The sequence below is a fragment of the Candoia aspera genome, chromosome 5, assembly GCF_035149785.1.
Source record: "Candoia aspera isolate rCanAsp1 chromosome 5, rCanAsp1.hap2, whole genome shotgun sequence".
Taxonomy (NCBI): Eukaryota; Metazoa; Chordata; class Lepidosauria; order Squamata; family Boidae; genus Candoia; species Candoia aspera.
In genome coordinates this window covers 36,034,759-36,061,530 of record NC_086157.1, presented here as the reverse complement: position 1 = coordinate 36,061,530, position 26,772 = coordinate 36,034,759, and the positions used below count along the sequence as shown (strand labels likewise).

At 40.0% G+C, this 26,772-nt stretch overlaps 1 protein-coding gene across 1 annotated transcript in view; it reads left to right on the top strand.

Annotated features, from left to right (window-relative positions):
* NPAS2 (neuronal PAS domain protein 2) overlaps nucleotides 1–26,772 on the top strand; it is an 81,275-nt gene that overhangs the window by 36,197 nt on the left and 18,306 nt on the right. The window contains exons 5-11 of the mRNA XM_063304404.1: nucleotides 957–1,046; nucleotides 2,493–2,613; nucleotides 5,859–5,972; nucleotides 20,171–20,289; nucleotides 21,882–21,964; nucleotides 24,181–24,287; nucleotides 26,215–26,362. Coding sequence (XP_063160474.1) covers nucleotides 957–1,046; nucleotides 2,493–2,613; nucleotides 5,859–5,972; nucleotides 20,171–20,289; nucleotides 21,882–21,964; nucleotides 24,181–24,287; nucleotides 26,215–26,362 — 782 coding nt within the window. The remainder of the gene's footprint in view (nucleotides 1–956; nucleotides 1,047–2,492; nucleotides 2,614–5,858; nucleotides 5,973–20,170; nucleotides 20,290–21,881; nucleotides 21,965–24,180; nucleotides 24,288–26,214; nucleotides 26,363–26,772) is intronic.

The window sequence follows — 26,772 nt, the reverse complement described above, 5'->3', positions numbered from 1 at the left end:
AACATTTGTTAAAAGACATAGGCATGGAAGTGAACCAGCCTATAACTGTTTATGAGGATAATCAAGCTTGCATTGCTATGGCAAAATCTGAAGCCTGCAGAAATAGAACAAAACATATCGATATTAGATATCAATATATCAAAGATATGATAAGCAAAGGAGAAATAATGTTAAAATATTGTGAATCAAAAGACATGATTGCTGATATTTTAACCAAACCTCTTCCTGTACCAAGACACAAAGAGTTGTCAGAGAAGATTGGTTTGCATCTTAATCTGTAGTATCAAAAGGGGAGTGTTGAGGTTTTCCTACTAACGATTAAGACTGCTATTGTACCTAATCATTTTGGCCGGGTGAAGAGGTTGTATTTGATTGTCTCCTCGCAGTGCTTCATGCAAATTGCCTGGGGGGAGGAAACCTGCCCGGACTTGTTTCTTACTTCCTCTTTTTTCTCTCTGCCGATATGTAGCAAGCCAGGAGAGCTAAGTCCTTTAAATATGTTTTCCTTTTTGTAAATAAATTATTTTTATAGATATGCCCGGTGTGTGTGACTTTTCTGATCTCTTCTGGGCTAAAGGCTTTCCCAGCATTCTGCCAACACTAATGATAAGAGCATCTCAAGTATTGTTCTAGCAATTCATTCATCTTATTTGGACCCTGTACACATTGATTGCTGTTGTAATTTATTTTTAATTATTTTTGAGTAATTGTGCTGCTGTCCAGTTTTAATTCACTGCCCAGAGTTGCAGTAGTGAAATAGGTAGCCATATGAATTGTTTAAACAAATAAAGTTTTGCTTTCAGTCAATAAGGTTTTTTTTTTTTGAGAAAGTCTTTGTAAGATTCTGTGCCTCTATTCATTAAAATAGTGTATTTCTGGGGGGTCTTTACCTATAACGTGTGAATTAGTAGTTTCCCATAATATTTGTTCCAATTAACATACTTTTTCCTCAATAGGCACTAGATGGGTTTGTAATAGCAGTTACCACTGATGGAAGCATCATGTATGTCTCTGATAGCATAACACCTCTTCTTGGACACTTGCCAGTAAGTGGTTCTTAGGCATTCATTTTGTATCTTACTTACCCTGTACTAACCCTGTGCAAAGCATCTCTGAAAAAAGCCACAAACTACAACGTGCTTTTCCACACACACACACACACAAAAGTTAGCTCTATTGTTGCCATATAATTTAGAAGTTTTTTCCTGTCTGTGGAGAACTTAATCAGAAAGTGGGAAAAGGAACAAAGAGAACTGCCCTCATGAAATTTACTTTGACCAACCAAAAAGAACTAGGAGATGAAATCCTGGACATCTGCAGGAATTTGCAGCTTTATGTGTGCGTAATGTCATGATGCATGTAAAAAGAGAGGGAGCTTGCATCACAATGCCACAATGCTGTTAATTCTGTTAACCTGCACCCCTCCTTCCTTGCCCCTCCTGTGGATGAAATGGAAGTGACATTAATAGGAATCTGTGGAAATTGTCAGTATCTCTTTACTGTCCTCTTGTGGTTATGCAGAGTTTTGCAAGCCAGATTTGGAAGCCTTTGGAAAGAGGCAACATTATTTTGGAACTGTTGTTAGAAAGGAATGTGAGAGCTGAGTGTGTATGCTAGGATTTAGAAAAGCTGAAAGTTCTATACTCGCAGTAGGAAGAGAAACTGAGATCAGAAATTCTGACAATTGAAATACTGAAGGCACAGACTATTCCAGGTGGATGAGAAACCAGAAAACCCAGTGTGATTACACAGGAAATTGAGGAGATATGACTTAAAAGGGTATGAAATGAAAAAAAGGCAAGGATAAATACAGTAGAGTTGCCAAGACTTGTTAGACTTGTCTTAGGAAAGCTAAAACCCCAAATGACAGAAAAATCCTGAGACAATCTAACAAAAACAAAGTTTCTTTGGCTTTGATTCAAGACAGAGAAAAACAAAGAAAAGGTTGGTGTGCCCATGTGTTAAACGGGTTCTATAAATAATCTCCCTTTTGGCTGTGCCTTCTCCATTACTTTTCTACACAGGAAAAGTAAAAGGAACTTACAGCCCAGAATACGCAAGGAGATGCTACTTTAAGTTTCCAGGCACAGATGAATTATATCCCAGAGTGATCATGGAGCTACAGGAGTTGTTAAGGGGTTTTGGAGAACAGGTGAGATGCAAGAAGATTGGATGAAGGCAGACGTTGTTATACAAGAATAAGACAGGGACCTGGAGGTCTGCCATCAGTACTGACCAGATTCCAGAAGCGTTTCACCACTTTTGAAACTTAGGGAGGCAAATCACTTTTGGATCTTGACAATCAAGTTATCCCTGTTTTGTTAGTGCTTATAAGTTGGATAAAATAATAAGCATACATGCAGATTTGAGGTAACCTTTTTGAATTAGACATTAATCTTAGAATTAGAATTTTAACACTGTCAAAATGATTGCAAAGAATGGGCATGCCTATTTTTCTATCTTTGTTTTAATACAGTTTTGTCATTTTACAGTCTGAAGTCATGGATCAAAACTTGTTAAAATTCCTCCCGGAACAAGAACATTCAGATATTTATAAAATACTGTCATCTCATATGCTTCTAATGGATACTATCTCATCAGATTACCTAAAATGTGAGTGATTAAAAAAAAGTTTGTAAATAACTTTTTATTATAATGTGATTAATGCAAAACTAAATAGGACAATAAATGCAGGAGTTGATTAGTCATTTAAAAGTACCACAGTCATAGCCAAAAGATGGAATATTCAGATAATACTTTACCTTGTTTATTGAAAAGAAAACTCTATATGGCTCAAAGATTTGCTTCTCTTCTTTATTGGCCTTGGACAGGATCGCGCCTGTGCAGCCTCTCTTGCCCCATCGAACCCAACACTCCCCGTGGTTCACGGAGGAGCTGAGGGTTCTGAAGAGGATTAAGAGATGTCTTGAGCACCACTGGAGAAAGACAAGGACTGAACTCGATCGAACACAAGCTAGAGCCGCCATTAAGGCCTACCTTGTGGCGGTAAGAGTGGCGAAACATCAGTATTTCTCCGCTCTTATTGCATCTGCAGAATACTGCCTGATGGCCCTGTTTAAGATCACTTCCCTTTTAGGGAAGGTGGAGCTAGAAACTCACCTACAGGGCTGTGCTGACAAGTTTTCTGGGCATCTGGAGGATAAAATCACTTGGATTTGTTCCAAGTTGGATGCCAAGCATGGGGCAGGGTCTGGGGAGATGCTTGGGGAGCGTACTTGCCTGGTTATCTGGGAACAGTTTGATCCTGCTGGGCCTGAGGAAGTGGACAGGGTTCTTGGGTCTGCAAATGCCGCCACCACCTACCAACTACCAACAGGGATCCCTGTCCCTCCTGGCTGGTGAAGGCAGTTAAGGGGGTGACGTATGGGTGGGTCCAGGCGATGATGAATTCATCCTTGGGGGAGGGAGTGATTCCGGCGGCCTTCAAAGAGGCACTGGTGTACCCCCTCCTCAAGAAACCATCACTGGACCCTACCATTCTGGACAACTTTCATTCAGTCTCCCACCTCCCTTTTTTAGGGAAGGTGGTTGAGAAAGTGGTGGCATTGCAGCTCCAGAGGATCCTGGATGAAATGGATTATCTGGACCCCTTTCAGTCGGGTTTCAGGCCCAGATATGGGATGGAAACAGCATTGGTCACGCTTATGGATGATCTCTGGAGGGAGTGGGGTGGAGGCAGTGCATCCATCCTGGCTCTTCTTGACCTCTCAGCGGCTTTGGATACCATCGACCATGGTATCCTTTTGGGGCGGCTCAGGGAATTGGGGGTGGGCAGTGTGGTTTTGCGCTGGTTCACCTCCTTCCTCCAAGGCTGGTCCCAATCGGTGTTGATAGGGAGTGAGAGATCCAGCCCGCAACCCCTCCTTTGCGGGGTGCTGCAGGGTTCAGTGCTCTCTCCACTCCTTTTTAACATCTACATGAAACCGCTGGGTGAGATCATCTGCTGCCATGGGGTAGGGCATCATCAATATGCTGATGATACCCAATTATACATCTCCACCCTGGGTGACATAAGTGATGCTGTTGCCTCCCTTTCATGGTGCCTGGAGGCTGTAAGGATTTGGGTGGGGAGCAACAGGCTTCAGCTGAACCCTGGCAAGATGGAGTGGCTGCAGGTTGGGGGCTCCCAAGTATCCAGGAATTTACCATCTTTGGTTCTGGATGGGGTTGCACTGCCCCAGACAGACCCGGTATGGAACCTGGGAGTTCTACTGGACTCACAACTCCTGCTCAAAGAGCAGGTTGCTGTCGTGGCTATGGAGCCTTTGCACAGCTTCGCTTTGTGTGCCAGCTATGCCCTTTCCTGGATCAGGAGTCCCTCCAAATGGTCACTCATGTCCTGGTCATCTCCCACATAGACTTCTGCAATGCGCTGTACATGGGTCTACCCTTGAAGAGTATCCGGAAGCTACAGCTGGTGCAAAATGCGGCAGCACAAGCAGTCTTAGGAGCCCCTATAAGGGCACATATAACACCGTTGCTGCGCGAGCTGCATTGGGTGCCGGTTTGCTTCTGGGTCCAATTCAAGGTGTTGGTTATCACCTTTAAAGCCCTACATGGCATGGATCCAGGTTACCTGAGGGACCGCCTCACCACTGTTACATTGACCCATCCTACCCGGTCAGGCAGAGAGGGCATGTTATGGACCCTGTCCATGAGGGAGTGCTGATTGACAGGGCCCAGGAAGAGGCCCTTCTCTGCTATAGCACCTGCCCTTTGGAACAAGCTACGCCTGGAGGTAGGACAGACCCCATTCTCCTGGCCTTTTGGAAGGTAATAAAATGTTGGTTATGCCACCTTGCCTGGGATGGGAGGGTGGACAGTTATCCATGGGGGTGGTTGGCCCCTTGAGGGTGCCAAGGTTGAGATCTTCCCATTTGGAATTTTATATTTTATATTGTTTGTTTTGTATATGCATTTATATTTTTAGGTATTTATACGGTACTATTTAGTTATTTGCTATTTTTACCATTTGTAAGCCACCCAGAGTCATCATACGTGAGATGGGCGGCAAAGAAATTTAATAAACAAACAAACAAACAAACAAATAAAATATAATACCTGCATAGGATATTTTTATTAATGTTTTACCAGAAAGGACTTTATAAATATTTTATCTGAAATGATATTTTACATATTATTTTTAATTTTCAAATTAAAGATATCTATAGGAAATTATACACCTGTACAATTTAAAACTATAATAGCTGCAAGTATTTTACCTTAAAATGGGACTGCTTTCAGCTATATTAATGTGGTCTTAGTGAAGAAAAATTCTTACCGCAATAATAAATTAGGCTGTTTATATGACTAAATGTTTTATGATTACATATTTAACTCCTTTACATATGACTGTTCATAAAGTCTCAAAGTGTATGTTTATTTAATACAAATAATTTTTGAATCGTAATAGTATAAGAAAAAAGATGTGGGAAGTAGATCAGGGTTTCACAATAATAAAATTTAAAATCCATCTCTCTCTCTTTTATTTTTGAAAATTAAACATTGCAAAGTAAAACTAAATCTCTTTTATGCTCCATTGCTTTTTATTATCTATCTTTAAGTCTGTGAGATTTATTTCGTAGAATGGCACTGAATAATGGGATAAGTGTTAATTTCAGTCCTTGGTTTAAGTATGCATGAGAAATGTCTATTTATAGTTCTGAACAACCTAGATTCATGCAAAGGTTAATCAAAACTTTGAAATACAAGCCTTGTACATGACTGAATTCCTTAGGGGTTTCCTTTCGTGTAATTATATAACTCTCAGGAATCTGTATAATTAACAAATAATAATTATTTTACTAATATCTTGTAGTGTTTTATTTAAATCTCAGGTAATGAGGATTTAGAATTTTACTGTCATCTTCTGCGAGGAAGTCTGAACCCAAAGGATTTTCCAACATATGAATACATAAAATTTGTAGGGAATTTTCTATCTTACAATCATGGTAAGAACTTTTCTGTTCTGTAAGTAGAACTAACGACTACATTTATATGATTAAATATAATATTAAGAAGGAAATATTTTAAAATGTTTAAAAATATTTAAAAGGTATTAAAAAGGAAACCTTGCTAACGCTGAACACTTGGATTAAAAATGTTTTGGAGGTCAAAATTAACATTATGTTTTTTAAAATAATATTTTTAAAATGCAATTAGAATCTCATAGTTCAGACTGAAATTCCTCACATTTTGTCTAGGAAGCAAAAAATATTGAGCTTAATAGGAATTAATTCAAAATGCAAAGGGTTATGAACGGAACTCATACCGCAGATCAAAACAGGCCATTTGCCACATGATCTTTTTAAATAAAACAATGTTTTCCAGCATGTTAGCCATATGTCATTCCTCAAGGACATGCATCTGCTTCAGGCGTCTAGCATTCTTTTAGCCATAATATTTTATATGCAGGAAAAATGAGCAATTAGTCTGAATAGCACATTAATTCATCTTTTGGGGGGGGCATTTTTGTCGTCATGTTCAATTTCTTGAATCTGTTATATTCCTGTAGTTTAATTAGTGGCTGTATAAAAGCACATTTTCCAACCGCAACAAAAGTGAACGTTTACAGCAAAGTCTAGCTATTTTATTTATTTATTTAAAAGATTTATATGGCTGCCCATCTTAAGCAACTCTGGGCGGCTCACAATAGACAGCTATTGTACTTACCTTTTATTCAATGTTTTTCTTTTCTTTCATTCTTTTTCTTTTTAGAAATCATGTATACTCTGTCTTTTGATCTTGAAAGCACAATTGACCATTTTAAAATTACTGACCTATCTGTCTCCCTATAAGAAATCTTTCTCTTCCATTCCCATTTTATGAGAAAAGTATATTTCTCTATGCTACATCCTTTCTCCTTTGTTTAGATGAATGATATATTGCCCAATAAACATATAGCAACTGAAAAACTTCATGTAACAGCACCATAAATACTGTATAACAATACTTCTTGTTAAATTGCCTTCACAATAATTAATGTTTATCTTCCATTCATTGTTTATTTAGTAAAAATGCTCCAAAGACATAGCAGTGGCAGCACCTAGCTGATCTCAAATAGCCAACTGGATGGAAGTGGTCAATACTAGGACTGGAGATCATTAGGAAATATAAGGGCTGTAGGCAAGATTGGGAAGTTGAAGAAACATTGCAGAATAAGACAAAGACTAACCAGTTCTATTCTGTTGCCAAGAAAACAAGATCTACATGTCAATATATATCAGAAGTCAAGTTTAACTTGAGAGAAACTTTAAGATGCTAGAATTATCAACTTAGATGGTACCAGCAGGATGATCTTGTGCTTCTCCTAGCTTTTCCTCCACTTTATTTATATATTCACATTTCTATTTATTTTTTGCCTATTCATTACACAAAAAATTGTGACCTTTATCTAATTAAGGTATTAGTATTAATTGGCAAGATAGTGGCTTATTCATTTCAAAAGCTGTACTTGGCCATTTCAATAGATCTTGGCCAAAAATCACAATCAGGTAGTGATCCAAGTATGCACTGGTAAGAATATGGCTCTCTGTATATGACTCAAATTGGATATGACTCCTTCCTAACAATACTAATTACTGATAATAATAGGAGTATGTACAATTGTCCTTCCTAGAGGATATGTTAAAATGCAAGGCAGAGGCTTTTTCAAGTCACATATCTTCTGAAACATTCCAGTTATTCCTCAAAAACTTAAAATGTGCTACTTGTTGAAATAGAACTTTTATCACTGCTAAGTTGGAGAATGCTGAAGTATATGGATACCATAAGAAACAAATGACCACCACTCCCAAACCCAAAGTTTACAAATGACCGTTCTAGTAGTTCTTTGGAGTAGCAAATTGGCTCCTGCCCAGTTACGGTGCATACTATTCTGATTCAATCAACTTATTTTCAGATCTGAATCTCACAAGCACCTTTACCTCTTCCTGGCACTAATTAATTAATTAAATAAATAATTGCCTGCTGTTGCTCCATAACATAAAACTTGTTGCCTGACTCTGTGAAGTAACAGGGCTTGCTCTAAATAAAAAATAAATGTCCTGTGAATAGGAAAAGGAAAATAACAATAGATCCCAAAATAATAGAAGGTAATCTTCAGTGTAGGTATGCTCTCAGTGCACAGTAAATCTTGGTTCCAATCAGAGATGTAATGGTACATAAAGAAAACTTTAAAATGGGGGTTGATTTTTATTTCTGAGGACTTGTTTTTTCAAGTTTGCAATGGCAGAATTTGGAAATTTGAAGAACTGTCAAAAAAGTAACATAGAAAATACGAAACGAGTAAAATGTTTTTTTAATAGCAGATTTTATTCATAGAAAAGATTTTTATTTTATTCATAGAGGATGCGGTGGTGCTGCGGGTTAAACCGCTGAGCTGCTGAGCTTGCCGATCGGAAGGTCGGCAGTTCAAATCCGCATGACGGGGTGAGCTCCCATTGCTAGTCCCAGCTCCTGCCAACCTAGCAGTTCAAAAACATGCCAATGTGAGTAGATTAATAGGTACCGCTTTGGCGGGCAGGTAATGGCGTTCTGTGACTGTCATGCTGCCACATGACCACGGAAGTGTCTACGGACAAACGCCGGCTCTTTGTCTTTGAAACGGAGATGAGCACCGCCCCCTAGAGTCGGACACGACTGGACTTAATGTCAAGGGAAACCTTTACCTTTACCTTTATTCATAGAATGGACAGTATGAAACATGTTATGCAACACAACCTACAATATGACTGCGTAGTTCCTATACTTACTATATATGTTTCCAAAACTGTATGACAGTTTTCTGTATAAATGCTACCTTTTGTTTCTTAAAATAAATTTATTTATTGTCTTGTTACTGTGACTGGGTGGCTAACAAGAAATTAAAACCAGAAAGCAACTCTTACTTAATTAAAAAAGAAATTACAGCCATAATCACTCAACACGTGCTAGAGGTCCAAATAGATTATTCCATTGTACAATCAAGAAGAAACAGCAGCCAACCAATAGCGCTCACCTAATACCCCAGCCCAGATGCCTGAGGGAACAACCAGGTCTTTAGCTCCATACAGAAGGTCATTTTGATTTCCATTTTAAATATTGTGCTGTACGTCATATGTAAAGAAATAAAATCTGCGTGTTTTATAGCAGAGGAAACAGTGTGCAGTTTTGTCTTTCCCTTTAGTTTTGAATATTCATAATTTGTGTATATAAAGCTTCAGTCATTTATATTTTTGAGGACGGAATCTTATATATGCTCATCTGGGATCAAACTCTGTGAAACTGAGCAGAGTGTTTTATGCACACTATTATATATTTTTTTACCATAGAAGGTGGCCTAGAAGAAGATTGAAATAAATGAAACTCCTCTGTAAATTACATCAATAGATTTGTGCTACAGTTACATATTCTAAGTAATAAAGTATACATGATATGGTTTAGAAGTAAAATCAATTTATATTGGAAAGTAAAAGTGTATTATCCTGCATTCCTCAATTTTTTCTTTTTTTCCTTAAGGGGGGAAAACACCCTGGAAGAACTAGAAATTCTAGATTTCTAGAAATGCTTCCCAAAGTTCCTCTGCTATTAGACTCCTTTGTACTAATTAAAACACTCAGTTTGGGGATCATTTTTTAAGATACGCCCAGCTTCTCAGATTATATTCCAGTAAGACACTGGACTTTCCTTCTACCGTATGTCTGAACTTAGAACACAACTGCGGTCAACCCTAACCCTTTATCTTTACAGTGGCATCTAAGTCTGGAAATAGAGGACAAGATGACCTATGGAAAAATTATTGTTAGTGACCAGCTGAATTTCTGAAAAAGTTTCTTTTTTAAAAAATATAATTTTTATTAAAAAAAATTAATTACAATCGTAAAAACTGATACAAACTAAACTTAGAGAAAGAGAAGAAAATGGAAAGAAAGAATAAAAAGTGTAGGAAAAAAGAAAATAATAAAGAAAAGTAAAAGAAGGAATATAATAAAGAAAAAAAAAAGAAATATATAAAGAAGTCACTTCCAACCTTCATCACATCAAGTATAAACAAATTTAATAACTGTTCATCCTCTGTAAGATATCTCTTCTTCCCATATCCCATTCCTTATCTATAAGCAAATGCATAAAGCATCAACTTATCAATCCTGGTGTCAGCAAAAAGTCCACAAAGGTTTACCAGAACATTGCAAAAAAAACCCCACTGTCTTATTTTAACCTTGATCAAATAAACCAACTTTATTCCTTTTACTTCTAACAGTCTTAATATTTAATTCAATCAAATATTGTTGTAGGGTTTGATTTCAATTCTTATTTATCCCATCGCACAGATTTCTTCAAGGCTTTAAGAAGCCTCTTTTGTAGATCCAATAAGAAGACATTTTACAGGTCATTCTCTTGGTTTATCATTTTGTATTTCCCTTTTAATTTTTAAAGCTTCAGCCAGTTTCTTTTGTATATTCAGTAAAGCATCCTTTTCCAAATCATTCTCTTGGCCTGTCATTTGTAGTTCCATATTCTGTACTTTCTCTATCCTGTCAGATAAAATTTGTTCCACATCTGACATTTGTTCACTAGCATCTTTTAGACATAGTCAGTCCATAGAAACAGACATCATTACTGATAGTGTTGATATTGTAGTTACTAACTTCTGGCTTCATTCTTCAAAGATCTCCTTTAATATTTCCAGTGTTTTGTATCATTTTGTAAGTCCCAGTATTAACTGACATGAGGCTAGTATTTTTTTTCTTCTGCTTAAAATCTTTAGTCTCCTCTAGTCTCCAATTTCTAAAATCATTACTTACCTTTTGTTATGACTTGCAATTGTCAGGATAGACAAAATAAGGCTGTTTTCCACAAGGAGTTTTTTTGTAACTATTTTTTATAGTTAATTCTAAAATCTTACAGTAAAATCTTAAAGTAAAAGTCAATATTAAAAATTTATCTGGACCCTTAATCCATTTATAACTTTCTTAGATCAAAATGTTTAGCTTTTTGCTGTTTATTTCAAATTCTTTAAGTTCTTAAGCTTGTAATTAATTTTTCTTTTGTTCAGAGTTGAAGATAAATTCACCCAATGAAGACTTTTCAGACTTGTCGTTCTGAAGGTCTCTAATAGCTTTATGATAGTTAATAGGTGATTTCTGAAAGTGATTAGAAAGTGAGGTTTGTGAACTTAAGGTAAAGGTAAAGGTTTCCCTTGACGTAAAGTCCAGTCGAGTCCGACTCTAGGGGGCGGTGCTCATCTCCGTTTCTAAGCCTTAGAGCCGGCGTTGTCCGTAGGACACTTCCGGGTCATGTGGCCAGCATGACGACACGGAACGCCGTTACCTTCCCGCCGAAGCGGTACCTATTGATCTACTCACATTTGCATGTTTTCGAACTGCTAGGTGAGCAGGAGCTGGGATTAACAACCGGAGCTCACCCCGCCGCGCGGTTTCGAACCGCCGACCTTCCGATCGGCAGCTCAGCGGTTTAACCCGCAGCGCCACCGCGACACTAAGTTGTGAACTTAGTGTCCTTTAAAAAGCCTCTGGTGTGGTTGCGAGAAGATGGCTGATCCTGTTGTCTCCTGATGCACGAATCCATGGAAAACCACTGTCCTGCAGCTTCCTTGCGAGAAGAAGCTGTCTGGAGCACAACTCCTCATTGCTTCATAGATACATCCCTGTAGTTTTCTTGGCAATAATATAAAAGTGGTTTGCTTTTGCTTTTTTCCAGGCTATTTTCAATTAGCTTATAGGCCTGGCATTTCCTAGTGATTTCTTATCCAAAATCTGAAGAAGTCTCACCCAGCTTAGTTTTTGAGGTTAAGTAAGTGCTGCCATCTAGCAGGGCAATAGGGTTATAGCTAGTGTAGACACACTTGATTTGAATCCAGAAAGATTTAAATGTGCAAAACTGATACACTGCAATTAGTCATGTTATAGTCAATCACTGTTTATAGAGATGTTGCTTGGAGTGAAATCAAGGTGATTCTCCGCCTGCAGCTATCCATTCCCTAGGGTCTTCAGATTCAGATTCAGAGCCAGAGCTCTTTTCTTTTTCTGTACTATTTTTTCAAATAGTATATATTTGTATTTCTAATAAAGTAATAAAAAGGTGCTGTGCAAGCAGCATGTAAAATGATATTAAACTTACTAAATTTTCCTAAAATCATTCTACTGGCCCAAATGGGTCACAGTCAGGACTTTAAAGAACAAACTGTACCAAGATGGTTCATATAGTTCTGGTATATGCTAAACTACATCTCTATAAAACAAATCTTGCTGGTTGCAAACAACATAAGAGACCATAAATTATGGAAAAATGAATCCTTTTCTTAGTTTCATATGACTCTTAAATCTATAGCTGTAAGAAAGCTGATAAAACACTGACCAGGTTAACTTTGCTCAACTAGAAACTCCCTTCAGGCATCATCATCACCATCACCATCATCACCATCACCATCACCATCACCATCAATTTGTATCTTGCCCATGAGGAAATGAACACAAATACAAATACAACGGCAAATATGTATCTGTTAGAGACATGTTTATCTCAGCTGATACTTCTGTAGGTTGAGTCATGGCAACTAGATTTCTTTCTTTTTGGTTGAAATGTTTCACTGCTTGTCCAAGCAGCTTCTTCGGTCTGGGCAAAGGTTGGTAAGTGGACCCCATATATGTCTTCCAGGGTGGCTGTATATATGGGGTCCCCTTACCAACCAGACTGAAGAAGCTGCTTGGACAAGCAGTGAAATGTTTCAACCAAAACAAAAGAAATCCAGTTGCCATGACTCAACCTACAGACAATTCCACCTGGATGACTGAGAATCTTCACAGACTCAGCTGGTATTATTTTCTTAAGACTAAATATACATAGATAATATACAGGTATTGCCATTTCCTAACGTAGATAATGAATTTGGCTTGGAAGTAAATATATATTTACATATAATATGTTTTTTAAAAGTGAGAGCAGCATGGAATCTCAGTATTTTAATTTATTAATAGTTAGCTGCCTAGAATGTTAACTATTAAACAGAAAAGCAGGAGAGGGAGGAAAGGAGGAACTCTGTGCTCCGTGTGCCTGCAGGATTTTAAAAGAAATCCCACACATAGAAACCAAGCAAGAAAGGGTTCTAGGCCAGTGCTAATATGAATAGAACAGGAAAACCATACCCTGTTACTATTTTCATGTAAATCAGTTCTAAAAATAGCACTTTTTATTGTTATTTATTTAGCGTGTTATTTATTTATTTATGTTATTTATTTAACATGTAGAGCCAGTTTGGTCTAGTGGTTCAGGCAACAGGCTAGAAAACAGGAGTCTGTGAGTTCTAGTCCCACCTTAGGCTGGAAAGCCGGCTGGGTGACCCTGGGCCAGTTACTGTCATGAGTACTGATGGTAAGCAGGAGGGGCCCCCTATCCAGGGAGGAAAATGCATGTGTAGTACTGAGGAGTTAAGCAGCCATTCAAAGAGACACAGATCAGACCCGCCTTGATTTTGTGGTTTATCTGTCTGGGTTTTTCCCACGCTTCTTCAGTTTGTTAGGATTTTCTGTCTAATGTAGCAGTAATAAACACTAGAGACCTATTCCTTGTCTCAGCGTGGTTCCTGGCTGTTAGGACATCAATCCTAACAAACTCTCTACTCCCATTGAAAGAGGGAGGAACAAAAAAAAAAGGAAGAGACATTTGGGAAAATGTCTTCGGAAAACTAGGAAATTCGGCAGGCCATCCAACAACTGGCAGCAGCATTGCAACAACATCAACAACAGTAGATCTCCAGGTCAACACATTACAAGCAGCCATGCTACAGCAGTTACAACAACCAGCTCTGATTAACCCACAACCGGTACCAGCAGCAGCAGCAGCAGCTCCACCAGTAGTCTTGAGATCCCAGGGCAGTCTACCAGAGAAGTTTGGAGGAGAAGCAGGACAGTCGAGAACCTTTCTCACACAGTGCACAATGTTTTTCAACAGCAGACCGGCAGAGTTTCCCACAGACAGAACCAGAGTCACCTTCATTTTAAGTCTGCTAAAGGGCCCAGCAGCCAAATGGGCTATTCCCATGGTGGAGAACAACAACCCAATTCTCAACGACTACCAAAATTTTCTGGCAAGGTTCTGAGCACACTTTGACAACCTGATCAGAGATGTCACTGCCAGCCGGGAAATTCGGAAGCTCAAGCAAGGCAACAAGAGAGTGGGAATTTACATTGCTGATTTCAAGCTGTTAGCAGGAGATCTGGACTGGAATGAGAGAGCCTTGAAAGACCAATTCAAACAGGGGCTGGATGAAGAACTAAAAAATGAATTAGTGCACCAGGGAACACCAGCTACCCTAGAAGGTTTATATCAACTGTCCGTGGTCGTAGACACCAGGCTAGAAGAGCTCAGACAGATGCAGCCGGGGAGAAACAGGGGCCTCAGGGTGCTTCCAGGATTTCCAGCTCTCTCCACAGCATATCTTTACTCAGGACCAAAGGAGCCAATGCAGATCGGGGCAAGCAGGAGACTTATTTCCAAGGCTGAGAGACAGAGAAGGAGAGAGAGAGCCCTCTGTTTCTACTGCAGAGTCCAGGGGCACATGGTGAGAGCTTGCCCAGCGAGAAGCCAAGTAAATTCCGTAAGAGCCCCAGGGCAAGCAGCAGATCCGAGAGCCACCTCCGCCTCTACTTCCAACCAGGGAAACTCTGTCGGCCTCCCTCCACAGAGCTCAGCAGGGAGACCATCAATCAATTAAGAAGGGCTCATTCCGAGGATTCCAGGCAATCCTTTTACTACTTACCAGTCATAATGCACATAAACCCAGAGCACCAGGTCAAGCTAGAGGCCCTCGTGGATTTTGGAGCTTCCACCAATTTTATTGATGTACCGACTGTACAAGACCTCAACATCCCGACCATGGTATTGCCACGTCCCATAGTTGTTGAGACCATTGACGGCCAGCCCCTCAAGGCAGGGCCGATTAGAAATTTCACAGAACCTTTGCAAGGAACAACGGGAGACCACACTGAGTGGATCCAACTTTATGTTACTGCATCACTTAATGTGCCTATAGTCCTGGGCAGATGTTGGCTGAAGATCCACAACCGATTGTTGAACTGGACTACGGGAGCAGTCTCCTTCCCAGCTAAGGAATGCCAGCACCACAAGATTCAAGCCGCTTTCCTCTCTCCAGGAACCAACGCAGTCACGGAAGCAGGGGGGGTCCAGTTGCCAGCCAAGTATGCAGATTTCGCAGACGTTTTCAGTGAACAAGAGGCCACAGCACTACCCCCCCCCATAGGGACTGTGATTGCACCATTGAGTTGATACCAGGAGCCAAGATTCCAACAAGGAAACAATATCCCATGTCCCCCAAAGAACTAGCCACCTTAAAGGATTACTTGGATTCTAATCTCCAAAAGAGTTTCATCCGACCATCTACTTCCCAAGCGTCTGCTCCTACCTTCTTCGTACCAAAGAAGCCTGACCAGTTGGCACCGGCAAACCAGGAGGCACCCATGAGAGTGGTGCATGAATTCAGTTCCCTCAATAAAGTCACGGTCAAGGAAAATTACCCACTCCCCCTAATATCTGATCTGCTGGATTGCTTACAGAAAGCACGCATTTTTACTAGGTTGGACCTCAGGAATGCGTACAATCTGATCTGGATGAAAGAGGGCCATGAATATCTGACTGCCTTCGATACCAGGTTTGGTAAATTTGAGTACCTTGTTTTGCCCTTTGGCTTGTCTAATGCAGGAGTCATATTTTCCCAATTTATGAATCAAATTTTCTCTGATTTACTAGATAAGTATCTGGTCATTTATCTAGATGACATATTAATATTCTCTGAGGATGCTACAACTCATGTAACCCATATACGTAATGTCTTACAAAGACTGAGAGAGAACAAGCTGTTCGCCAAGCTAGAGAGGTGTGCCTTCGATTTAACTGAATTACATTTCCTGGGCTATAAAATATCAACAGAAGGCATATCCATGGATCCTTCTAAGGTCCAGGCAATTCTCTCTTGGCAACCCCCCCCCCTCCCGAAATGTGAAAGAGGTACAAAAATTTCTAGGGTTCTGCAATTTTTACAGGAGATTCATAAATAAATTTAGTGACAGGGCTAAACCCCTCACACAGCTTTTGAAGAAAGGATCAAAATTCATTTGGGGGGAGAGAGAGCAAGCAGCCTTCCAAGAATTTAAGCAACTCTTTGCATCCCAGCTGCTTTTAAAGCACCTGATCCCACAAAGCAATTCATAATGCATTCAGATGCTTCAGATATTGCTATTGGTGCTGTTTTATTGCAATATACAAACAAAACAGAGAATACATTGCTCCCTTGTGCATTTTTCTCCCGCACGCTCTCACCAGCAGAGAGAAACTATGATGTTTTTAACAAGGAGTTGCTAGCAATTAAAGCAGCATTTCAAGAGTGGAGGCACTGGCTAGAAGGTGCAACCTTTCCTGTGAAGGTTTGCACCGATCACAAGAATTTACAGCTTCTACAAAACACCAGATCCCTTACCCCACGCCAAATCAGATGGAGCCAGTTTTTCTCCCATTTCAATTTTGTTATTTCTTATGTTCCCGGGGCACAGAACTGTTTGGCAGATGCCCTGTCTTGATCTATTCAGGCAATCCCTGCTACTCACCAGGAGGTACAGGCTACTATATTACAACCTCACAACTTTGATCAGTCTATGAGGGGGAACCAGACAGAGATTTTAGCAGCAGACAGACAAGCAGAGGACCTATTTACAAGAGTCAGAGCTCAACAGCAACAGGACCCGTATGCCAGGGCCAGGATGAATGACCTCCAGAGGGGCCCGCAAGACACTCCCTCCCCCTTTAATGTGGAGGCAGGAATCCTCTGGCATAGCGGGCGATTATACATTACCCCCTCATTGAGGGAAGAAGTACTGAGACTTTGCCATGACCATCAAATGGCAGGCCACGAAGGTGTTTTCAAAACTCTCCATAGAGCTCTGAGAGACTACTGGTGGCCTAAGATGACTGCAGACATAAAGGGTTACGTTGCTTCTTGTCATACCTGTAGACAAGACAAGCCTCTCCCAGGGAAGCCCACAGGACTCTTGCAACCCCTACCCACCCCCAGTAGGCCTTGGGATACAATCTCCATGGATTTCATCACTGATTTACCCCCGGTCCAGGGGCTGACTTCCATACTAGTGGTGGTGGAACTTTTCACTAAAATAGCGCATTTTATTCCTTGCAAGGGCCTCCCATCTGCGCAAGCCACAGCGCAGTTGTTCATGGACCATGTTTTTAGGTATAGAGGCATGGTGAATCACTTGGTGAGTGACAGAGGCCCTCAGTTCACTTCCAGGTTCTGGAGGGCCCTTTTCCAGTCATTAGGGGTCCAGATCCACCTATCATCATCGCATCATCCAGCTAGTAACAGGCAAGCTGAGAAAATTAACCAATGGTTACAGCAGTATCTCAGGTGTTACACCACTTATCGGCAAGACAATTGGCCAGCCCTGCTCCCCATTGCAGAATTTACTTATAACCACTCTGTGCAATCCTCTACCAAGATGTCTCCTTTCCAAGCACTCTACAGGGTTAAACCTCAGATGTTGCCCACCTCCTCCCAGCAGGGAACTGTCCCAGCCGCGGCTGATTTTCTTAAAGAGCAACAAGCCGTGCAGGAGTTGTTAAAGGAGCAGCTGAACAAGGCAAAGAGTGCTTACAAGAGAGCTGCAGATGCTCACAGACAAGAGAGGCCAGCGATTGCGGTAGGAGACAAAGTATGGCTCTCTACCAAGTTTTTGACCTCTACCAGGCCCTCCAAGAAGTTGGACTCTAAGTTTGTCAGCCCTTTCACTGTGGTACAGCAGATAAATCCAGTGGCTTATTGCTTAAAGCTGCCAGCATCCATGAAAATCCATCCAGTCTTTCACAGAGCCTTGGTAGCCAAAGACCCTCCCCCAAGTACCTTACGATCATAAATGCCCCCCCCCTCCAGTAATTGTGGAGAGGGAGGAGGAATATGAAGTTGAGGAAATTCTGGACTCTAGGAGGAGGGGAAGGGGCATCCAATATTTCATCCACTGGAAAGGGTACCCTGAGGAAGAGCACGTGTGGGAAAATGCCAGAGATGTGCATGCACCAGTGCTAGTTCAACGATTCCATCAGCTTTTCCCTCGGAAACCCAAGCCTTGCACTCTACCAGAGATTCCTCACTTGACTGAGCAAGCAGAGGAATCCCAAGCAGAGGAGTTCGTAAGTTGGCAACCTCCACCCCTGCCAGAGGCTCTTAGGCCAGAGAGAGAGGAGGAGGGAGAGCCGCAGCCCTCCACCTCAGGCTTGCATTTCCCAAGGGGGAGGGGGGAAGAATCTTCTAATTATCTAGCTATTTTCCAGCAGCAGCCACCTGGGCCAGAAGCGTTATCAGACCTGAAGAACAGCACTGATTCGTCCTTGGAGGAGTTTTCCTTTGAAGAATTTCCATCGTTGCCCAGTTCCCATGGGAACTTGGAGGGGGAGATGGACTCTCATGAGACCTCTGGAAGGGAGGGGGCTGAAATGGAATGTGAATCTGGAGGGGAGGGTGATGTCATGAGTACTGATGGTGAGCAGGAGGGGGCCCCTATCCAGGGGGGAAAACGCATGCGTAGTACTGAGGAGTTAAGCAGCCATTCAAAGAGACACAGATCAGATCCGCCTTAACTTTTGGGGTTTATCTGTCTGGGTTTTTCCCACGCTTCTTCAGTTTGTTAGGTTTTTCTGTCTAATGTAGCAGTAATAAAACACTAGAGACCTATTCCTTGTCTCAGCGTGGTTCCTGGCTGTTAGGACAGTCACTGTCTCTCAGCCCAACCCACCTCACAGGGTTGTTGTTGTGGGGAAAAGAGGAGGAGTAAGGAGTACTAGGTATGTTTGCTGCCTTGAGTTATTTATAAAAATAATAAAGGTGGGATAATTAATTAATTAGGGGGACGCGGTGGCGCTGCGGGTTAAACCGCTGAGCTGTCGATCGGAAGGTCGGCAGTTCGAAACCGCGCGGCGGGGTGAGCTCCCGTTGTTAATCCCAGCTCCTGCTCACCTAGCAGTTCGAAAACATGCAAATGTGAGTAGATCAATAGGTACCCGCTTTGGCGGGAAGGTAACGGCGTTCCGAGTCGTCATGCTGGCCACATGACCTGGAAGTGTCTATGACAACGCCGGCTCCAAGGCTTTGAAACGGAGATGAGCACCGCCCCCTAGAGTCGGATTTGACTGGACTTTACGTCAGGGGAAACCTTTACCTTTACTTACTTACTTACTTAATTAATTAAATGTTTGGCTGCCCACCTTTTCTTTAAGGCTGCAGTCCTCTATTCAAGCATCAAGAAGTCAACCCCAGGGAATGCTGAACTGTGAATGTTAAATAATGCATAAACAGCAGATGTTTCACACATTAAACCAGAAACTCAAAATAAGTCTTCCCCTACCCCGATCCCTCCAGGAAGAGAGTGTCCGTCTGGGAAAGGCTAATGTAAATAAGTGTTGTTATGGAAATGGTACAAAATCATACTTCTACTAAGAAGTAAATTCCTCAGTGCACTTTACTTCAAGGTAATTATTCTTATGTATAGTCATATTCTTCTAAGGCATGAAAAATAAGCAGCTAAAGAGTAAACTTCCCTTCAGAAACAACCTTCTAAGCTGAGACACGTAATTAATTTTAATCTCATCAATATGAATGTGGTCTCTGATAGTGGAATAATTGCAGCATGCCTGTCTTTAACTCGGACTATGCTGAACCACTATATAACAAAAAGTGATTTTCAGGCAGTTAAGCAACAGGCAGAAGAACATTCTGTTGGCATTTGTCTTTGCTCTCTTTCTCCCAATTGTGTTCCATGATCAGAAATAAGCTTTTCTAGTAGATAAATGCCTATAGAATTCTGTACCTCTTTATACCTGCTTCGTCCCAGTTTAATCCTTTTTCATATACATCACTTCTGTTCAGCAGTGTCCACATTAGAAGACATGGGACATTATAGATTCACCTTATACATACTTACATGTACATACAGTATACCCAGCCAGAATAGAACATTCAGATATAACTCTGTGGGATGTTCCATGTTAATACAGTTCATGTGCATAAAAGCAGTTAGCTGAAGCCAATTTGCCAGAAAGGCATAACTCTTTGCCTTCTAATTTTCTTATCCAGTGCCTCTGTCTGATTGTAATGGATCTGATGATGCTGTTCCAAGGGGTTATAGAACATCACAAGGAAAACAAATCTGCTTTGTTGCTACTGTTCGGCTGGCCACCCCTCAGTTTTTAAAGGCAAGTTTTCCTGTCTTAGAGTCTTACCAATAATAATAGCAGGGCTGCAACTGGGTGGGGGCAAGCAGGGCATGTGCCCCAGGTGCCATGCTGGGGGGGCACCAAAATGAGCACTGAGGGGGCGTGCCAAAATGGGCATGAAATCCATGTTTGCCCTGGGTGACCCAGACCCTAGTTGCAGGCCTGAATAGTAGTTCTTTTCCCTATATCCTTACTGATATCTAGGGCTGTGCATGCCTCAGAAATGACTTAGAAGAAATGCTTCAGACCTTGTGAGAGAATGAGCTCAGCGCTTCTTGCTATTCATTAAAGCAGCCTGAAAAACATGGCAACAGTTTGAAAATTATGTCAATGTTAATGAGCAGATTCATTAAAGTAGTGATACCCTTTTTCCAGCCTTCCTTTCCAGGCTTTTCTTCAGGCTGAGGGATGCCACATTCATGCAAGGTCTAAGTCCTAACAGCCATCTACAACATAATGAAACAAATGCATGATGCATATGCTGTAATGTTATTAAAAATGGCTTGTAGTATTGTTCCTTCAAAAAGTCTGAGAGGATAATAGTCTGTAAGTTCTCTGATCTCATGTCTTCTGGAGAGGTTGGAATTATGATTCCACAATTTTCAGCCAAATGACCAGTGGCCAACAGCCATACTGGCTAGGAATTCTGGAAGTTGTAGTATCAGTCTGTCTACAGGACACCAGACTGGGGAAAGCTGTATACAGGTATATGATCCTGAATGGAAATAGATATAAATATGGAAAGCATTAAAAAATGAATCAAGTTATTATCTGCAGACACCATTGCCAGTCATCTTATGAACATTGTTTGGATTTTTCCTTGGAGATTGGTTTCTTCTCACATATGTTAATGCAATTAATTTGGTCTTTTGTCCAATTTTTGTGCATGTGTAGGCAAAAACGTAAATGAGTTGTGACTGTGATCAACCCTGCAAAAAATAATTTTAGTTTTTTTTCCTTTTTAATGCAATGCATTAATTAGGCCAAAGCACAGGGACTACTATAGAGATGTCTTATAAAATAGACTCCTATTGGAGATTCATCTTTCTGTGGTCATGATGTATAGTAAGACTCAGTCAACTCTTTTAATTTCAGCTTGAGTTGAGTTGTATACCACAAAAGAAAAGGGCTTGCAGCAGTATTTATCATCTACAGTGTCTGTTAGGTCGGTGTGGGATTCTGGTAAATGCAAGTGCTTCAGTTAAGCATAAGAGGCATGCTGTAAACCAAACACAAACATACAATACCGTCTGCTTCATAATGGAATTTCCCCTTCTTTTGCATCTACTTGAATCCTTATTGCCAGGAATTTCTAACATATAACAATGACCCGTAACATTTAACCTTTTTTCAGAAATCATAAAGCATCATAATGACCTCCAGAAAAATATATTTTGCATCATTTAAAACTAATAAGCCAGACAGAATAACTAGAAAGCTGTTTGATAAATAGATGAATTTTTTAGTCTTTTGTTTTTATTATTTCATGTGTTCCCTGTTGACATTTAAGGAGCAGATGGAATGCGGGGCAAGGCACTACTGTCACTTAACAGAATTTAATTCTAATATAGGAAATGTGCATAGTTGAAGAACCTTTAGAGGAATTCACTTCAAGACACAGTTTGGAATGGAAATTTTTATTTCTGGATCACAGGTTAGTAAAAACAATGCCTATCTATCTAACTGGTTAGTGTTGTGACGTAAATTAATTTCTACGAAATAGTGCTGGGCTTGTTCTCCAAATAATTGTGTAATAGCATAAATTATTACAACCATCACCATGTCAAGCATTTGTTTGAAAATATTAAATAATTTTTGTAAGTATTGGAGGTATATGACATATACAATATGAGCTACTTACTTGTCTTGATATATATGTGGAATATAGATATATATTTAAAAAACTTAAGAAAATAAATCAAGGTGATTGCATTGGACATTTTAGTGAGACAATAAAGTACACAGAAGATATATAGATATAGATATAGATATTCATATTCTCCTAAAGTTTATGCAAAAACTAGAATCAAGGCAAATATCAAAAACAATACTGTATCCATAAGGGTATATTTTCTTAAATAAACATGGAAATCAATTGGATTGGACTTTCCAAGGTAACATAAATATGGGGCTGTTGCATAAGAGAAAATAAGCGTTAGGTATTCTATTCATCTGCATAGACACTTCTCCCTCCCTTTGTTAGAATCTTAAAATAAACCCATAGATACTGTGTGTTTCTTCAATGTACAGAGTAGGTATGTAGCCAACAGTGTTCTCACTATGGAGTAGAGGCAGGTTAATTCTTTTAAATTCAGAAGGTGCATTTAAAAAAAAGGAGGGGACTGAAATTTTCAGTTATTTCCCCATCCCACACCCGTTTTGGCAGGGTGGATTTGCATGGGGTTTCTAAATCTTAACCCAATTTTAGGCCTAGTAAAGGTAAAGGTTTCCCTTGACGTAAAGTCCAGTCGTGTCCGACTCTAGGGGGCGGTGCTCATCTCCGTTTCTAAGCCTTGGAGCCGGCGTTGTCCCTAAGGACCCGTCCATGGTCATGTGGCCGGCATGACTCACGGAACGCCGTTACCTTCCCGCCGAAGCGGTACCAATTAATCTACTCACATTTGCATGTTTTCGAACTGCTTGGTGTGCAGGAGCTGGGACGAGCAACGGGAGCTCACCCCGCCGCGCGGTTTCGAACCGCCGACCTTCCGATCGGCAGCTCAGCGGTTTAACCCGCAGCGGCACCGCGTCCCTTTTAATTTTAGGCCTAATTTTGTTTTAAAAAATAAAAAAAATCCAAAGCACACAAAAAGATCAGTCATTGACTGATAAATTTTGGTTATGCAATTCTGGGGGGTCCTTTAGCCATAAAAAATGGGACCATGGGTGCCTTAGGGGAAATAAGGGACCCAATATTTGCCATGTAAACTTATTAATATTACCATTACTCACATAAGCAGCTGATCTCCTCAAAAGCTGCTTTTTAGAATTGGGCACCCTCCAGACTTTTATTCTTTTATTTATTTCCAGCATTTATAAGGTTGCCCAACTCAAACACTGGGAATCTGGGTGGACAGAATATGATGCAAAAGATTGTAAAAGGGTGGCAGATCGTAGAAAATCAGCTCCCACTTTAATTTTGATTAATTACAGCTTTCAGTGTTGACCCAGATAGACAAATTATGGATAGTTTTAATAATGGAACCATTATTAATTTATATGTATCTTGTTTCTAATATGTCTGTCCTTTACAACCTGGTACTCCAAAATTTCTACATGATAGTGTTATCTACACTTTTAATGTTTGGTTGTTAAACAAGCAGACAAAAAAACAGCTCTCTACCATGCATCTCCTGTCCTTGTGTTTGTGACAGGCCATTTGATATCCTTCCATTACTCTTAACTCGGAAGGATCTTCCTTTAAAAGACTTTAAGACATGGCTGCCAAGTTCTAGGAGTATTTTCCCCAACCTACTGCCGCAGCGCTGCCTAAAATCATATTATTTTTTTAATCATTACATTTTTCTTTTTCAAATTCCACCTGGGATTCATTCTTTTTCCTTTGAGACTTGTCTTGTAGCTTGTACTGCTCTCAGTTACAAATTAATTAACTTTTTGCTCTGCTTTTGCTTTGGGTTCTTCTGCTTTGTTTCCTTATTACAACATTTAAAAAAGTAATTTGGTAAGATTCGTGCAAGAGATTCTTATATATTCCTCCTGTCTCCCACTAGTATGCAGCAATGCCACATCTCTCCCTTGTGTGTCAGTTGTGCTTCTGCATGTTGGAACTTCCTCTGTTGGACCAAGGAAGGGGTTACAGAAGTTCTGGTTATTTGTAATTTTCAAACGAAATTATTTATCTTAATACAGAGCCCCACCAATTATAGGATATTTGCCTTTTGAAGTGCTGGGTACTTCTGGTTATGATTACTATCATATAGATGACCTACAGCTCTTGGCACGATGCCATGAACACTGTGAGTATTGCTTTCCTGCCAGCATGAAAATTCAATGATACAGCTGTTTCTCTGTGTTGTATTAAAAATTAAAACCAGGTGATGAACTGATAACACTGTAAACCTGTAATCTATTCGGTTTTACATAACATTTATAAAATTATGCAGAAGCTAAATGTCTGTTGAGAGCCAGTTTGGTGTAGTAGTTAAGGCATCAGGCTAGAAAACAGGAGACTGTGAGTTCTAGTCCCGCTTTAGGCACAAAAGCAGCTGGGTGACCTTGCACCAGTCACTCTCTCTCAGCCCTAGGAAGGAAGCAATGGCAAACCACTTCTGAAAAACCATGCCAAGAAAACTGCAGGGACTTGTCCAGGCAGCCTCCAAGAATCGGACACAACTGAACAGATTAAAAAAAAAGTCTGTAGTTTAGAATTTAAGGAGTATTATTTAAAAGTAGTTATAGTATTTTAGAAAAGTGATTTTCATAATGTAAGTTAATTGGCTACACTTTATTCTTCATTCAGTTTATTAAGCCTCAGAAGTTATAGACGTAAAATAGTGCAGATATAGCACTCAGGAATTACTAATTAGCAAAAACTGAAATGTGGAATTAAGAAAAGCTAATTTGAAAATGTATCAAAGTGAACATGGCCCATTCCTTGCAATATTAATCCTAAATCTACAAGTCAGACTTAAAGAAATCTATCTGTGCAGATCCTTTGCATTTTCGGCTATCAGGATAGTGTCATCAGCATAGCTCAGGTTACTGATGTTTGTTCCTTTAATTTTAAAACCATGTTCATCTTCTCCCAATCCAGCTTCCCTTAATATATATTCAGCATATACCAGTTTGAGAGCCAGTTTGGTCTAGTAGTTAAGGTGCTGGGCTAGAAACCAGGAGTCTGTGAGTTCTAGTCCCGCCTTAGGCATGAAAGCCGGCTGGGTGACCTTGGGCCAGTCACTCTCTCTCAGCCCAGCCCAGCTCACCTCACAGGGTTGTTGTTGTGCAGAAAATAGGAGGAGGAAGGAGTATTAGGTATGTTCGCCACCTTGAGTTATTTATAAAAAATAATAAAGGCAGGATAAAAATTAAATAAATAAATAAATAAATATACGTTGAATAAATAAGAGGAGAGTATGCAGCCTTGTCACACTCCTTTGCCAACCTGGAGCCAGTCTGTTTCGCCATGTTTGGTCCCTACTGTGGCTTCCTGACCTGTATAAAGATTAGAGAACCATTTGTCCGAGATGGTATGAGGATTCCTGCCTTGGGCCGGAGGTTGGACTATAAGACCTCCAAGGTCCCTTCCAACCTTATGATTCTATGATTCTATAAGGTCAGATTTCTATTTCACTTTTTTATTTTAGAAAGGAAACTCAAGGCACAATGCCATCTCATTTAATTAATCAAAGACATCAGCATGCAAGCAGTTTTCCTTTTACTATTGCCACAGTATCAAATTTTATTTACAGTCTCAGGTCGAAAGTAAATATAAAATAATAGTAGTAGTAGTAGTAGTAATAATAATAATAATATAGTATAGCAGTAAAACTCAGCTACCCTCACCAACTACAATTGAACTAATTGCTTGCAAGTGCTGCACTTTAATAATGCAGATTTAGCTATAGTATATACTATATACTATATAGGGTCTTTATCCAATAAGTTGCCACAACAGTGGCAAAAGGCATGTGCTGGATATAAAAATACAACTTGATGAATCCATATAATATTTTCCATCGTACCTGGTTATTAATCACATGTAATCAAACAAACGCATATATTATAAATTTTTATGTGTTATGCATTATTTCATGTTTAGAAAGGGAATTCTTGTATCCTTAGGGAAATTTGAGTGTGCTGGAGAATTTATAAATCTCCTAGAATTATTTTTAACTGACATATTTGAAATGTTTTTGAAATATTATTTTTTATGGCCACCAATAGTGATGCAGTTTGGCAAAGGGAAGTCTTGCTGCTATCGATTTCTGACCAAAGGACAACAATGGATCTGGCTACGAACACATTACTATATCACCTACCACCAGTGGAACTCCAAACCAGAATTCATTGTATGCACTCACACAGTAGTGAGGTATGGAAAATCAGCTAACATGTCTATTATGCCAATCAGGAGGGATCTTGATGTAGAAGAAGAATGTGCAGATGTAGCTTAAGGGTCACTCAGTAGACAGCAATGGCTGTCTGTTTCTACATGACATGGAAAATAGCAGTCAATAATTTATGAGTTTTGGGGAATTGTAAATAAACGTAGTAAATAACTTTAATAAGTATTTAGTCCCTCTATGGTGGTGGTTGTAATGAAAGGGCTAAAAGTGGCATAGTGGCTACTTCTTAAATCTATGAAATACTTAACAAAGTTCTAAGAATATGCAGAGAGGTTATAACTGAGACTGCAGTGAATTGTGTCTTTTCATGGTCATGATAGCTAGATGAGGATAATCTTGTTGATTGCATTGAGCATGGGGTGACATTGGAAATAAC